Consider the following 15,960-nt stretch of genomic DNA (forward strand, 5'->3'; position numbering starts at 1 on the left):
GCAACAAAATAGCGCAACCGGATGGGCCAAGTCTGTTGATGGTGTAACCACGCAGATGACCTGGAATTACACCACTAATGGCTTTGGCCCTTAGGAAATATAAAGCTGCTTTTTTTTTTTTTTTAACTCCCAAATGACAAGTTTATGAATTCAATTTAGCCTCACTAAAATGAGCTGAGCAATGGGGAAACACTCTAAACCTTAACTTTTCTTGTGTTTCTGCTTTTAGGAACAAGAGTATACAGCCCTCCGGAATGGATCCGATACCACAGATACCACGGGAGGTCAGCAACGGTATGGTCTCTGGGAGTTCTGCTGTACGATATGGTTTGCGGAGACATCCCTTTTGAGCAAGATGAAGAAATCTTGAGGGGACGATTATACTTCAGGAGAAGAATTTCACCTGGTGAGTTGTATAGGGGTCAAGTGGGGGCTTTTCATTCTTGTTAGCCCTGTACATTTGAGCCTGGATGGGTGGGGTGTTTTTTTTTATTTGGGATTGTCTTTTTAGTTTCGTAATCTAAAATTGCTTTTATTTTCTCGTTACAGAATGTCAGCAGCTGATCAAATGGTGCCTTTCACTGAGGCCTTCAGACAGACCAACACTTGAGCAAATTTTTGACCATCAATGGATGCACAAATCTGAAGTAGTGAAGTCTGAGGACTGTGATATAAGGCTACGGACCCTTGATACTGATGTATCTAGCACAAGTTCAAGTAATGAGAGTCTGTGAATTACTAAGGACCTCGCACTGGGAGGGGAGCTACAAGCAGAAAGACCACAGTGCTGCTGCCAATACATAGGAGGGGCTAGAAAAATGCATTCATTATTCTGTAGTTGAATCTTTGTCTGAGGGACTTGATTTTATTTTCCCCCTTTGCTGGTTTCTGCTTTGGAATGAAAGATTTCCTTTGGAAACGCTGATGTTTGGGAGTTGCAGGCCAGTACTTAGTCAAAGACTGACCTTATTAAGAAAGCAGTGACCTCTTGAATACATGGTAAACTTTTTTGCTCTCATAGAGCCTGGACTAGATTTTATTTGCTTTTGAGTGCCTTTTTGAAAGCTGCTTCAGTGGGACTTTCTTTTTTGAGCTGTGTATGTCCAAAGAAGATCCAGTTCATTATAGGAATTTGCTTCCTTTAGACTCAGTGCTGGAGGAAGCAGCTCCTATGATGCATTGGAGAACATGTTCGGTGATTGAATGAAGTAGTCCCATCCACTGGTGATGGAATACTTGAACACAGACATTTCACTCCTGCCCCCCAGTCCTTTCCAAATCCAAACCACCTCTGCTGCTCAAAATATTTCCTATAGCCGGCACAGAAATATGAACAGGTATATCAGCTTTTTCATCAGAAACACTTACTCATCTTTCCTTTTATCATCTCTACCATTGGGCATGAGAAGCCCCTTTCTCAACTCCCCCCAGCCTTTTGTCACCCTGCGAGTCTTAAAGTATGTATGGGCATGTTGAATGCACAATCAATGCAATATTCAAGGACTTTACTTTTTTTTCCATACCTGTATAATGTGTTTATGTAAACTTGGTTTTTCCCATGTACTATACAGTTATTTATTGTTTTGAGTTTAGAAGACCTCCCACAGGTTTCAGCTGTGGCTATTTATTTGGTTAATTTATTTGGTTAGAGTTATTCAACACTGTGCTTTCCCCTCCTTCTCCCCATGGGAATTCTAGTGGTTTGCCCGTGGCACTTTTTTTCTGCATTCCTGTCAACTTTTGTTTAAAAAAAAAAAAAAAAAAACAAAAAAAATTCTGACCTTATCAATTTTTGTTGGAAGATGGAAAATTGTTGTACAAAGTCTAATTTAAGGGAAATAGAATGACTTTTTAAAGTTAGTATGCCTTTTGTCTGGTATTATTGTACCAGAAATGTAAAGTAATGCTGTTTGGAAGGGTTTTAAATTATTGACATTGTACAGTCTCCGTGCATTGGCTCTGGAGGGTAGAGTGGCAGAGTCATAAACCTTAATTTATTTTAATAGCTGTGTTTCTGTGATCTGGTTGCATTTATGCAGCTTGGATTTGAATTTTTTTCTTCTGTTTAACAGTGTGAAATGTATGGAGATCATATTTTTTATACAGGTATTTCAATTAAACTTTTTTTGTATATAACAGTTCCATGTTTGTGTGCTTACTTTTATCTCCACTGTTACTACTGATGCCAGCTGTGGAACTCATGTTGTGTTACCCTCTAGCTTGTAAAAGCCTATGGCAGCTGACGTGGGGTTAATCGGTCTATGCTGTTAAGCAATGACCACTTTTGGAAGAATTTAAGCAATCTCGCATCTTGACTGTATCAACTTCTTGATCACTGTACTCAATGTTGAACTGGAGAAGGTGTACGGTACAACAGCACCATGGCCTGCATGGAAGGGAATCGGCCAGTAATTGTGGGGTTTTCAACTCTGCAAACTGAATATCTGAGATACCACTGTATGCATTGTCCTTAAGTATAATAAGGAAGGATTTTTGTAGTCACTAGTGGTTACTCTTTTTACAGTTGACATGTTTATTTTCCATTACATCCAGCTTCCTTCCTCCCCGGGGTGGATTGGGATTTCCTGAGCCCTTGCAGGAAAGCAACAGCGTTCCTGGAGAGTGGGGGGGACTGTTTTCCTTCAGCTCCCTTAGATTAACAAGAAGGGCTGGTGTGTCCCTTCACAGAATACTGGGGAACGTGCCATTCTCATCCATGGTGAAGGGCAAGAGAAATGTCTTCAGCCTTCATCTTAGCATGTTGGGAGTCAGGTCCTGCAGATTAATGAGTTCGCCCTAGTTTCTCTGCAGCTAGAGTCTGATCTGACTCGGGTCTTTTTGCAGGGGTGGTAGTGATTACTAGATTTAACTACCACGAGAGGTCTGCAAGGTGTATTTAAGGATGCGTTCAGTCATTAAGGGTGCTTTGTAGCAGTCACAGAAAAGGTCCAGGCTTAGAAATCTTGGTTTAACGTTATTTCCCTTTCTGGGGATCTTTCTGCCAGCTCATCTACTATTATTTTGGTTCTCTGTGGGGGTATATCTCACTTGCTGACGTCGTATCAAGCTCCTGATGCTAAATAGTTTATACTCAAAATGCCACTGAATAGCAGGAGGTAAAGCAGAAGAGGAAAGACTGTTCTGTGTGTGCAGTTTTCTGATGACTTGGAAGCAAGGTGCATAGCTTTTTCTCGGCCATAAAAAGGAATTTCAAATTACTCTTGCCAGGGGAGAAAAAAAAACCAAAAATGAACAACAAACCAAAACACAGTTGTGGCCATCAATTTGTCTGTTTTCTGTATTTTTTAGTTTTGTTCCTTTTTTATTTTAGACTTGTTTCTCCCTTTTTTAATCAAACTGCATATGCTAAACCCTAGTCCCTGGGAAATTCACGTATACATGAAAATGCCTATTGTTGGAACCCAGTTCACAGAACTGAAAGATTTTACAAGTAATATTGCTTAAGAGAATTATGCTTATAAGTGAAGATTGGGAGTTTTAATCAAAAGAGATCATCAATTAAGAGGAAGGACTCAGATAAGCTACAGGAGAGGTGATCCCCCAGCGCCTGGTGCAGTGCTTTAGGGGAAGCGCGTTTCTAACCACAAGTGGTCCCTGGAGAAATTCCAGTAGCTGATGACAATTAACATCTTCCACTCCAGTGGCTTCGCATGCTTGCAGCTGTTGAGAGGGGTGGTAGAGAGGCTGCACGGGTGAGCTTCAAAGGGCTACCAGAAAAGCGATTCTAAAAATACGTTTGTTGAGCTATTGTTGGTTGCTGAACTATGGACTTTCAACATTTCCACAGGAGTGTGTGTTCCTTTCCTTAGCTTCATAGAGAATTGCTGTCACAGCGGTCTGTTTTGAAACATAAAAACTAGGTTTTCACCTTTTGCTACTGAGGCAAAATGCATTAAACGGATAAAGGTCAAAAGGACACGGGCATGAGTGCTGACTCCCCTCTGGGATTAGCTCAACATAAAAGGTACACTTTCAGTACTGCACAGGCAGCTTTGGTTGTGAAACTCCCCTGTACACTAATAGAAGCCACATGGCTGTAACACCGTATACCGAAAGTAATGATTTGTAAAAATAGCTTTTCATTACAGTTGAAAGTTGGAAAATGATGTGTTAATATAGTTCCATTAGCTGAATGTTACTGCCAAAACGAGCAAGTCAGTGACAGCTCTTGGTTTTTCCTGCTCTTCAATCTGGTATTTTAATATCATTAAATGTTACTGCTCCGGGATCCTCCTCTGCATACTCTCTCTGCACTGCATTGGTTTTCAACAGCACAAAGCTTGACAAGTAGAATTCAGCAAATCATTCAAAATGCTACCATGTGAGTCACAGCCTGGTTTAACCTCGACAAATTGATTTAGCAATGTTTGTAACTATGCATGGACCTTTGCTACTGGTTTCCTAACAGGTATTTCAAATATATTCTAATGCTGAAACATCTTTAACAATGTAGTATTTTCTGTAATTCATATCCCTAATAAAACTCATTCTCCTGCGTGCTATAAGGTTACACTTTGTTCTTGTTTTTCTTTTAGTTAATTAAGCTCATATTTACTGAAGCAGCTGAACAAGAGCTCTTTGAACAAAACTATCAGAAGGATGTTAGAAAGACTGACGAGGGTATGCCCTTGCCAAACACTTATGGTTCCCTTATGGTTCTCTTTCAGTGGTTTACTGACCTCTGTTGGTGAAGTGAAAGTATACGTTCCAAAAATAATGATGCATAAATTGGGAAGGGAGATTTTAAAATACTGCTGACTGATAATTTTAGATATGGAAGAGCATGGCTAATCCTTAATTATCCCAGGATGTCTGAAAGGCTACCACTACAAAAAGAAGAAAAAAAGAAGACAAAAAAATTAAGATAGTGCAAATATGAAAATGGCTTTTCAATAAAACTGGGAGAGTGGAGTATGAATGCAAAAACTTGTCAGCTCCGCACCAGAAGTTACAGAGGTAACCTGCCTAGTGAGCCCACTGTCACTTACATGACTCTTGTGAGGCATGAGCATTTACAACCGCATTAGCCCTCATTCTTCCACTTCATTTCAGTCACGATGAGAAGCACTTGTCTTCTGGCATACAGATGGGCAACAATTCTCAGTGCTGTAACTACATAACAGAACATTGTGGCCCTATCAGCTCATTATTAGGGAACTTTTTCTGATGCTACTGTTGGTAGCAGAAGCCAGGATGTTGGCATTTTAACTTCACCGCAACACACCGATTTTCTGCTTGAAAATTTGCAATTGCTTAGTTTCATGGTTATCTGTGATTTAAAAATTTAACATCTTTTTGCACTAAGGGTGCCTTCAGGTAGCTGATACACCAGAGATGTAATAAGCTTTAGTTATATCACAGAACTGCTGAACAAAGTGGTAAAGAGGCCACAAACCCATGCAACTACAAATATATTGTCTCAAAACTGGTGGATAAAAAAAGAAAAAGTGGGCATAAGGACACAAGGATCTTTACTCTTGCTGAAGAGAAGTTACACTAGAGAACCCCAGAACTGGGGCTTAACTCAGGGCAAAATGAGGAGCAGTAGCATAAATCAAATAAATTCTTGCAGAGATTTTCTTAGCTTGCAATCCTACTCTTCTGTTTTAATAAATTTAACAAGTATTCAGTCTTTCCTGTCCTTTGCTGCTCATAATCTTACTATTATTTGTAAGATGACCTGGCATGCTCAAGTTTTAAGAAACATTACATGGTTTCCAAATATCTGTTAAAATTTGCATTTTTATATCTCAGATGCTAGCATTCCTTTTCCTTAAAAATGCCAAGAAGGAAATTATTTGCCTACAGAAGCATTATGCTTACATAATAATATAAATTCAATATAAGTTTCAGATTAGCTGTGTTTAAGCTCTAATTAATATGGTTTCAGTAAGAATGTTATCTATTATAGCTAATACTCTGCTAATTGATTACACAAACCATTATGTAAAAAGCTGCTTATACTAGTCCAGTAAGAGAATTAGTGAGACGCATACTTTAACTTGCACTCTTTCTCAGGTAAGTCAGTGTTAAACCCTGAAATTACAATTAAGTCATAGGCAACAAAGCGTCTATTGGATCAATATGTTTCTTTGTTCACTATTAATGCCTCAGCAGTCACTTTAACTCTCCAATCAGGAGTAACGAAAGATTACAGAAAATTATACTGAGAACTGAAGGGTGTTTTCCTCCATTCTGTGCAGAATTATGAAAAGTGTTGTATCATTTTGTGAATCATTGTGTAATAGCTAGCTGGAATTTTTTTTTGTATATATGTTCTACTAAAAAAATGGTGGTTTGTGGAAATAAAAAAGATTTGCTTGCAACACCTATTTTAGTAATTATGAATGGTCTGGTTTCAGGGTTGAAGTTTGTCCCTCCACTTTTCTGCTTCCCTTGTTTTAGGACAGGAGCATATAAGCATCATTTAGGACAGGAACATATAAGCAGTCTATTCCAGTTAAAATTAATAAATATATTAACAAGTGCATGCTATAAAAGATTGGAGTGGGGATCCCACAGATGGGAACAGTCTCTTTCAAGATCATCCTATGGGAAGACGTCCATTAACTGGAGGGAAATGCTCCCATGTTCAGACTCCATGCCAGGTTTTTTTCTGTTTTATAAATGTCTATGTGATACAAAAGTCTTGCAATATACAGATGTACATCAACCTTGAAAAGAATAACAAATCTTAGCTTTCCAAAGGTAACTTGTCTTTTGTCCAAGCAGAGGTAAATACAGGACAAACAACGCACAGAAGGCAGACTAAGTTGTGGTGAGGAAGAGTTTTATATGTGTAAGGATAGCTGAACACCATAGTAAACTGACTGTGGAGTATATCAAATCATTTTTAGAAACAAACATTTTTCATAAATCATCTAGAAATTACAGCTGGTTTAAAAATACTTTGGATTTCATCAGCCTAATGCTCATGAGTTAACAAAGAGATTTCAGTCAGTCCACAACATTCATTCTGCTTGTTGAACCAATATAAAATTTATTGACAGTGTCCTTTTTGCTGCTGGCAAAACACTTTTTAATGCAGATTTGACCTAATCAATAGAAGTAGTGACAGACTTCCTCATGATGGCGAGGCTGTGGGGCTACTGACCTTTTCTCAAAGCCAGCATCAGCTAAACCGGTCCTCTGTCACACCATCCCTTCCTTTTGCTGGTGCACTGATATTCAAATCAATAAACTAATCTCTCTGGTAACAACCCTGACTAATCAGTGAGGGGATGTGCTCAGCCGCTTGGGACTGGAGTGTGGGGGAAGAAAGATGTTACTGCTGAAGAAAGGATGTGTGTAATAACAAACGTACTTTTCTCTAGTCTGTACCATCAAACAGACCCCCTGATTTCTATTTTATATTTTCCACAACAAAAAAAAATTCCAAGGAATTTTGACAAATCCTGCTATTTTTAACCCTGCCCACAAATTATTTTAGGTGGCTTTCTTTCACATAAGGTGCTGGGCACTTGCTTGAAAGGTACACAGCACCTCAGCTTCTGATGAAGTGGAAGAACTCAAATCACTCGGAATCTTACAAAGATAGGAACTTAATTCATGAATATTTTTACACATCTCAACAGTATGCCCTACTTTTTAACCAGCTTCACAGGTACATTTGCAAATGAGAAAATACATGAAACATTTCAGAATAGCTAATAAATAATGACACTTCACAGCTATGTATGAAGAAAAAAAAAGTTGCTGTGAGAAAAAGTAATGCAAATGAGTTGAGAGATCATAATTATATTTATTGTTTTGTCTCAAGATCTATGGTTTTCCCATTTCTCTCTCACTTTGAGTCTCTTCAGAAGGCATGAGCTTCATTGTCACCTCTAGGATATTTCTGCTGATACTCATAATTGAATATATAGTATTCCAATATACTTAAAGGAAAACTTCAGCAATTGATCTTGGAAATCTTGGTCAGTCCTTATGTAAACCATGAATTTTGAGAGCATTTTAAAGACACAGAGTACCTCAGTCTAGTGCTTGTTGTAGTGATCCACTCAAGTAGCTCTAATAGCTGAGTGTCATCATTTCCCCTAACAACTAGCAACTCCTAGCTCAAGTGCTCTTGGAGGCACAGGACTCAATTCTGCAGTTCTTGTCCAAAAATTCCAACCATTTCAAGGGGAATGTTGCCTGTGTAATGACTACAGGATTATCTCTTAGGCCTGTGGCAAAAGAAGGGCTGTCCTAGAAAGAAAATAAATAAGAAAGCCTGAAGTTGTAAAGAAAATCTTGTACTGCAATGCTGAAAAGCAGCAGAGGGGAAAGGGAGCCCTTCTGTCTTTCAGAAGTCAGAGCTGCATCTCTCCGTAAGATAACGAGTTATTTGGAAAGCAAGCGCAAGGCAACTTGAAAGAATAGCGCAACATAAAAATTGTCGCTAAATCTGAGACCCGGGTGGTGTTTTTGTTAACACCACAAAGAGCAGTTACTCACTAGAAGTCCTTTTTCCCACACTAACCGCCTGTTAGTGTGAGAAAGTGTTCATAACAATGTTGATAATAATTGATACCCCTCTTTTCCCTTTCCTCTGCTGAACAGAATTTTCATGTCACACACGAAGGGCACTCCTTTTATGATCTGTTGCAAACTCCTACTGACACAGGTGATGAGGTAAACATGTGTGAGTCACGCTTGCCGAACAGATGACAGGTGCTTTGATATGCTTTACTAAGTTATGTTCTTACTAATTAATATTATTTTAAAATCTGATATCCACAATGGCAAAAACTGCACTGGTGCCAATAGTCTTTTTCACCCACATAGCTTTCACGGCACTCTAGAAACTTTATTGGCTGATTGTGAATATACATGTGACAGCAACCCTTTGCCTACCGCTTACTGTCACCTTAAAGAAAAGCTTTCTTGATTCCAGAGCAGAGTAGTTGACAGCACCGAACCTTTAAACAAGTTATGAAGAAACTTTCTTTTATTTTCTAGAACTCTTAAAAATAATAGAATTGTTTATTATCTTACATTTATTATATAATTATAATTCTTACTTTGTATATGTTGTATAAAATAAAGTTGAAAATAAAACCAGAAGTCTAGGAAATAAGTCTTTGCACTTTATTCTAATCCACATTTCTTAGGCCTCTGCTGGTCCAGCTCCCAGTGAAATCTACTGGAGAAGAATTAAAAAAATGAACAGAAATTTAGATCTCAATGAATTTCCACCATGGATGAATTCATTATTTAATTACATTTTCCTACCTTTGGCAGTAGGTCACGACCCCAAAGTATCTGAAATTATTTCCTCTTTCTGACTTATTTTTGGGTTCCATTGGAAAACTTTGAATTTGTTTAACGGAAATTTTGAATGATACAAGCTGATATATATGGCTATAGAATTTACTAATATTTCAGACTGCTGCAGTAAGTCTTCTGCAACCAAAAGATTAGTTCAGCTGAAGCTCACGGGCAACTAAGCATCATAACTGGCGATTATCAAGGCAATATTAGAAAGTCTTAAAGAATCCCTGGACAAACACAAGATTATCAGAGGTGTGCATGAAGTTGTCTCTCAGCTCTTGCAGATGGCCAAGTACAAAACTTACGTGTCACTGAAGACAAACTGGAACGGAAGATGCTTCAAATAGCACAGTGGTAAGTCATCAAATGGCTTGGTACTGATTTTCTGCAGGAAAGATCAGCCTGTACTTTGCAGAGAGGGCATGTGTTTGTTCTAGAGTTCTGCACTCAGGCTGCTAAAATTCAAGTTAATTGATTGCCAATTGGCTTAGACCTGGAGAAAAACACAAACATTTGTGTTCAATTGGTCATGAAATATCCAGATTAACATTTACAAAGCTGTTAACTAACTCAAGTTAATTGACAATCCACTCGGAGGAGCAGGAAGTCCAGATTCTCAGGCTTCAGCTAAGGGATTGGCTCCTTAAGCTTATTGCCAAGTAAACTTTCCAAGGTAAATTTTCAAACTTACACCTCCCTGAGGACAATGGATAATAAAAAGTGGTTCTTTTTCTCCCTTTTTTTTTTTTTTATTAGTTTTATAGGAAGCCTGTTAAGGAGCATTTATTGGAGTACTTGTAAGGCCAATTTAGCTGAAGTGGCCTCAGTAAGGCTAGATGAACTAAATTCTAGCCCTAGTACTCAGTCTGGGTGGGTAGGTGAGTGCCTGCTGCAGCAATCAGCACCTTGGAGCAGGGTGACAGCACTCCCTGCCTACCTACTCACATCCCTCATGTTAAATCACTGGTAGATGGTTCTCTTCATGCATAATTCCATGTAGATTTTCCCTTAGAAGCTGGTTTGCTTATTTAAAGAGCAATTTGCAGCATGAAAGAATCATGTAAATGTATGCTTTGAACCTTCAATAACAATGGTCACTGTAAACAAGTAAATGTCATTAAAAAAATCATAAACTGAAGAAAAGTCACAATGGCATCTTGTTCTGAATACATCTGCTTACTGCTTACTTAAAACTAAGGAGTAGCTACTTGAGACAGATTTTCCACACACACACTTTTCGATCTAACGAACTTAAAAACTCACTGCGGTATGTTGTACGAATTTTGACCACAAGCTGGCCCGCATATGCCACTGTAATTTATACAGTTGATTACCTTCTACTTTCTCAAGGATATTAACTGGCATGAACCTTCATTTTTTTCTTTTTCAGTAATTAGTTCCCTGTAGAGAGTGACTGAAAACACTAAACAAAAGCATTTAATCAGAAATTATTAGAGTTGGCTTGTCAGCCGTCTGTTAATCACCATTCGTTCTTGTACAAGGAGTGAAAATTTTATTAAACCTTATCCTTAATTAAAACATATTGTTTCCGTAGCAGATTGGAAAGTACTGTCATCTGTTTAGACTTGTAGCCTAAGATTCATTAAGAATTCATGTTTCCTGCAACATGCAGACATTTAGAAATTAATTTTGTTGGGATCTGAACGGAGGTACAAAGGGTGAGGGTTGTAGCACAGTCAAGTACTCTTTTACTGAAGGCCTTCCAAAACCCCACCATAATGCAGACTGACAACACGGTGAAGGAATACTAATGAATTTGAATGGGCTCAAAACTAGAAAGTGAAGAATAGTGTGGGGAAAAATATTGCTTCACAGATTTTGGGATTCATTGTGGTAGTCTGGTCTTGTAAACGATACAGGCGCTAGAATTTAGTACAATCATTCTTTCTTGATTCCTTATTGCAATACTTACTAAAAAAGGTGATTTTTTTGTATATTTGCTATTTCTAGGGAAGTGACTACAGCAGCTTGTCCAAAGATAATGAAACCAGACTGCTCCAGTGTAACGTTCCACTAAAGAGTCAGGAGGAAAAATGCCTAAAGATGACAACGACTGATTACTCTTTATTATTATAACGAGTTGCAAAGACTTGTGAAACACTGCATGTTTTCAGTGGCTGCTTGCATGTATCAGCATCCTGCTGCATCATCGTTGTACAGGAACATATAAGAGGTGTGTATCTCATTACTTTTTTCCCGGCAGATTGTCATACGGGCCCCAAGAACTTTTCAGAGTGTAATAGACACTGCTGTAATCTCCAAGAGGTCTGAGCTGCAGGCAGCCATTTGGCCAAAGCCAAGATTAAGAGTCGGCATGTTAGATCCATCAGTGATAAGGGATTGTCATCACTATGCCCATTGTTTGTTGTGTGTTGTAGGAACTCTCTGGTATCTAGCTTGCCAGGTTTTACTGTCCCTGCCTGTTCCTTGGCCCAGGGTTCACCTTTAGCTGTGTGGATTTCTTGATTCTTCACTACTCTCTTCACCATTTTTACACCATGCACTTTAGTTTGATATATCTCTTGGCTTTCTTGGTTTCTGTCTCTTGCCTTCAGCCCTGACTCCAGGGATTTGCTAACAGCTTTGACATCCCAGGTGTATTCCTGCTTTTATGACATTAAAGGGATTGCACATGAACATATGGTCAGACATATCAGTAACAAGTGCAGTACTTCACTGACAGATGCCAGTGTGGGCAAAAAGGTGTTAGCATTTTATATTATTACTATTTATCATTAGCAAACATTGATTAAGTAAGTAATATGACTGATCTCAATCCGTAAGTACAGCTTTGCTCTTAAGCACTTGCAGTCCAGGAAGACAAACAACGGGAAAAGAGTAAAGGGAAAGGGATAAATATATTTTTTAAAACAAATGCTGTCTATTTCCTCTGGGCTTCTGCCTAGCCATTATTAACTTGCAGTAGTTTGCAGGCATCCAAGCTGAATCTTCCTGCTGTTACTGGAAAGTTTTTCTTGACTCAGATATGAAAATAATTTCCTTTCAAACTCAACACTGTGTTGAGTTTGCATCCACTCTGATAATCTAATGGCCAAATGTGATGATTGTCCATTGGAGCACTTTACAGGGACATGATTGTTGTGTGACAGTGACCTTACATCTGGGAACAGCCTTGCCTAAGGCTTCCCAAATCTGTCTCTTACAAGGCCATATGACAGACAAGTGTAAGGCTCCATGCCAGTCACACTTGTTTAAAAACTTGACACAGTCATGGCACTTGTGACTCCTTGTGCTGTTGTGACATATGACCCTTACATGACAAATATTCTTCTGTATTATGCAAGGGTGTCACTACAGAAGGAGGATTATATGAGGTCACGGCTAGAGTCTTATCCTGCCTCATCCCCAGATGTACAAGCAGAAAACAGTTGAGTGGATTAATATGTAAGTGGCTTTTAGAGGCAACTGCCCCCTTGTTCTGACATTGCTAGGTGAACAGAGGGATTGGTGTTGCTAGATGGCCCCAATCTGTTCAATAACCTTCTACATCAGCTTATAACATAGGATAACCTTGGACAAGAGCAGCCAGTGGAACCAGCCTACCTTTGCCACATACACAGCCGCCTTATTTTTACATGTTAGGCATGTGTTTTTATCCCATGTCAGCTGCAAGACTTAGTCATAATTGGTAGTTCATCTCATCTCTCCATTAACCAAAAAAAAATCTAGTCAGAGCAATCGTATCACTTCTAACAGGAAACAAGCCACAGTTGATCTGCTAAACCAGAAGACATACAGAAACAGAAACAGGTGATAAAAGTGGGTGTATGAGGTGGGTCTGTGTTTCAAGCTACACGATGGACTGTCCTGGCAGAATGGAGCTGCTGGAGGAGATCTTTCACTGCCTAACTTAATGTTCCTAGCTTCATTATGGTAGTATCATATGTAGCAAAATCTCTAGTCTACCATGTATGTCAGTGCCTGTAAAGCACTATATGTTACTGTTCAAAGAAAGAGTTGATTATTCCTGCAAATATCTTCTAAAAACTACTACTTCTCAGGCATAAGAACTCTGTGTTCCTTTCAACTAAATCTATACTTCTTAGAAAGAAAATCCAGCCATGTTGCTCTGTCAGGTTGGCCCTCCAACTCCTTACACAGTGCTATTGTGCCTGTTACCAGTACGCCTTCACTTTGCCAGCAGCTGGATGCCAAGCTGGAAAGAGAAAAAGAGATGATCTTGTCTTGGGCCTCACTTATCTTGACTTTACAAAATTAGTGTTCTCATCAAGAAAAGTGTTAATATATTGAAAGCAAACCTGGCTTTCAGAAAAATCAGTAAACTGGAGGCAGGTGGTTACATCTCTTTAGCTTGGAGTCAGTTAAGTCCAGGGAATATGGGAATGACTGTTGTATACAGCACAAGAACATCAAAGCAAGTCTTCCCGGATCTGCCTTGAACTATGTCCAGAGACTTGGGTAATCCTATGCAATGAACTGCTATAAAAATGACAAGTGATGCAGAAGCAAAGGCAAAGGTACAGATTTGCCTTAACTGTGTTGGCTTCATGAGCTGTTGGGGCTGGGAGGAGACCTGAGATTTGACCCGAACCTTTCTGCCCGGTGACTTTTAGAAAGAAAGATTTTATGTCTGGCTACCTTTGTTCTCTCAAGGAAAGGAAAGACTGACCAACAAGAGAAAAGCTCAGAAAGTGAGTGAGAATCACAAGATCTCACTCTGCAGATGATCAAGAAGTGAACACAGGATGAGAAACATTGATGGGGTGACAATGCACAAAGATGATGTTTTGGAAAAGTCCTTTCATCACAGGTTTAAGGATCAGTACTGCAAAGATTTTAAGCACTAACAGCACATGAAGTCACTGTCTAAAGTTCTATCTAGACTTGGAGACCAAGGGCACTTTGTCCTAGATTAGACAGGTTTCAGGGAGATTAGATAAATTCCCTGGCTTTATTTTTTCTTTTTTTTTCCCCTTATAATATTATTGAAATAGGGCTCATTGGCATATTCAGTAAGCTCCTGTTCAGGTGCAAATGTGAAGAAACATGGAAAAGAATTGCTTGGTCCTTAACACCACCACCACCAAAGCTGTAATTTTTCCTTAGAAGGATTTGCTGCTTGTTAAACTGTTAAAGCCACAGATTTGTAGGAAGTCTCTTTAGCTTGACTGGTCAATGGCAAATGATCTTGTTAACATAGTTTTCATTTACCTCGTTGGATCTTGAGCCTTTCCAGACCCTTAAGATATGCTAGGGTCCAACACGTGAAAATGAGAGGGGAGAGGTTTCAGTAGTTCTTCCTTCTAGCACCGTGAGGAGTCATACCACTTTTAAGGCAAGCAAAGTCCTTACCTACTACTGCAGAGCATCCAGCTCGTCTGGGAGAATTCAACACTTAAAGAGAACTTCTCCAATAGGCGTTAAATGCCCCAATCTTCTCAGCAGGAGCTTCTCATGAATGAAAAGACCCCTTGGAGATGAGTACAAGGAGAAAACAATGCCGCTCTAAGAGGTGTAAACGGCTCCATTTACCTCGGTGGATCCTCAACCTCCCTGCCTGGGGCCAGGGGCTTACAATCTGTTATCCTGTCAGGCCTCTTGTTAGCAGCTACCACAGTGAGGTTTGGTGGTTGTTTACATCATATACCTATGCCATAAATGTCATTACCATGGTAAGAGAGACAAGGATTCAGGCAATTTTAGTGTATCAGAGACCTCAGTTGCTACACGCTCAGCTCCCAGCCCCAGAGAACAACCAAGGGGCAGTGAAAAGGTGAAATCCTCTCTTTACCTCCATCCCCTTATCTCCACATGCCTCTGCCCGAAGAGAAAGGTAAGAAAACCGGAACTTTTGTAGGTCAGACAGGATGCTCTCAGTAGCAAAAGGATCCATCAGATCTTGTTTTCAGTAAGAGAAAAGGGATGCAAGTTGTCTGACCCCAGTTTCCTCCAGGAAGTATGCAGTGTCCAAGAGACAGCTGGAGAGGCAGGGACCTTTATTGCCATTTTCTTCATGAGGGAGGAAAGATATACTCCCGTTTAATTCCTACCATGTATCTGGCCTTGAAGGTTTGTTTGTTTTCCCTTTTCCATGCCACCATCTCCTTGTCCTGTCTCATCCCTTTCCCTTCTGACCTCCTCTCCTTGACTGGGAAAATTTGGGACAGCTCTACCCAAATATCCTTTCTCTCTCAGCCTCTGTCTGATTACTATTTGAGCTGTATTTTTTTTTTCCTGTGTTTCAACAGTTGGCAAGCAGTTGTGCTGTTTGCCAAAAAGCATAATACTAGCAGTGGAGGCTGATTTCAACCACACGCTCTCACAATTTCTCCCATTCTCATCACTTCGTTGACATGACTTGAATGGTTTTAGTCAGTGGCAACTTCATAGCCTGCCATCTTACTTAAGTGTTACAAAAACAAGAAATTCACGTTTTTCCCAGCCACTCCATGTGTGGTATGGAGTTTACTGTTTAGGTTCTCATCAGGCTATTGTCATTAGGCTGTCTAGTTTTAGTAGTAATTCCACTGTCTATGGAAGCTGGCTGATCAGGTGGTTCAGGAACAGCTTTATGGGTGAACCCACCAGTCAGTGCAAAGAACTAAAAAAAAAAAAAAAAAAAAACCTGCTCCACCCTCTTTAAAAGGGGCCCGAAAAGGA

General features: G+C 39.5%; 1 protein-coding gene across 1 annotated transcript; it reads left to right on the forward strand.

Annotated features, from left to right (window-relative positions):
* The first annotated feature begins 205 nt into the window (after positions 1-205).
* On the forward strand, positions 206-2,138 carry LOC104497005 (serine/threonine-protein kinase pim-3). The gene is made up of 2 exons (XM_010140212.1): positions 206-406; positions 550-2,138. The coding sequence occupies exons 1-2, from the start codon at positions 325-327 to the stop codon at positions 732-734; spliced, it is 267 nt and encodes an 88-aa protein (XP_010138514.1). The 5' UTR covers positions 206-324; the 3' UTR covers positions 735-2,138.
* Positions 2,139-15,960: the final 13,822 nt, after the last annotated feature.

This window comes from Buceros rhinoceros, unplaced genomic scaffold (genome assembly GCF_000710305.1).
Source record: "Buceros rhinoceros silvestris isolate BGI_N320 unplaced genomic scaffold, ASM71030v1 scaffold15017, whole genome shotgun sequence".
In the NCBI taxonomy this organism is placed as follows: Eukaryota; Metazoa; Chordata; class Aves; order Bucerotiformes; family Bucerotidae; genus Buceros; species Buceros rhinoceros.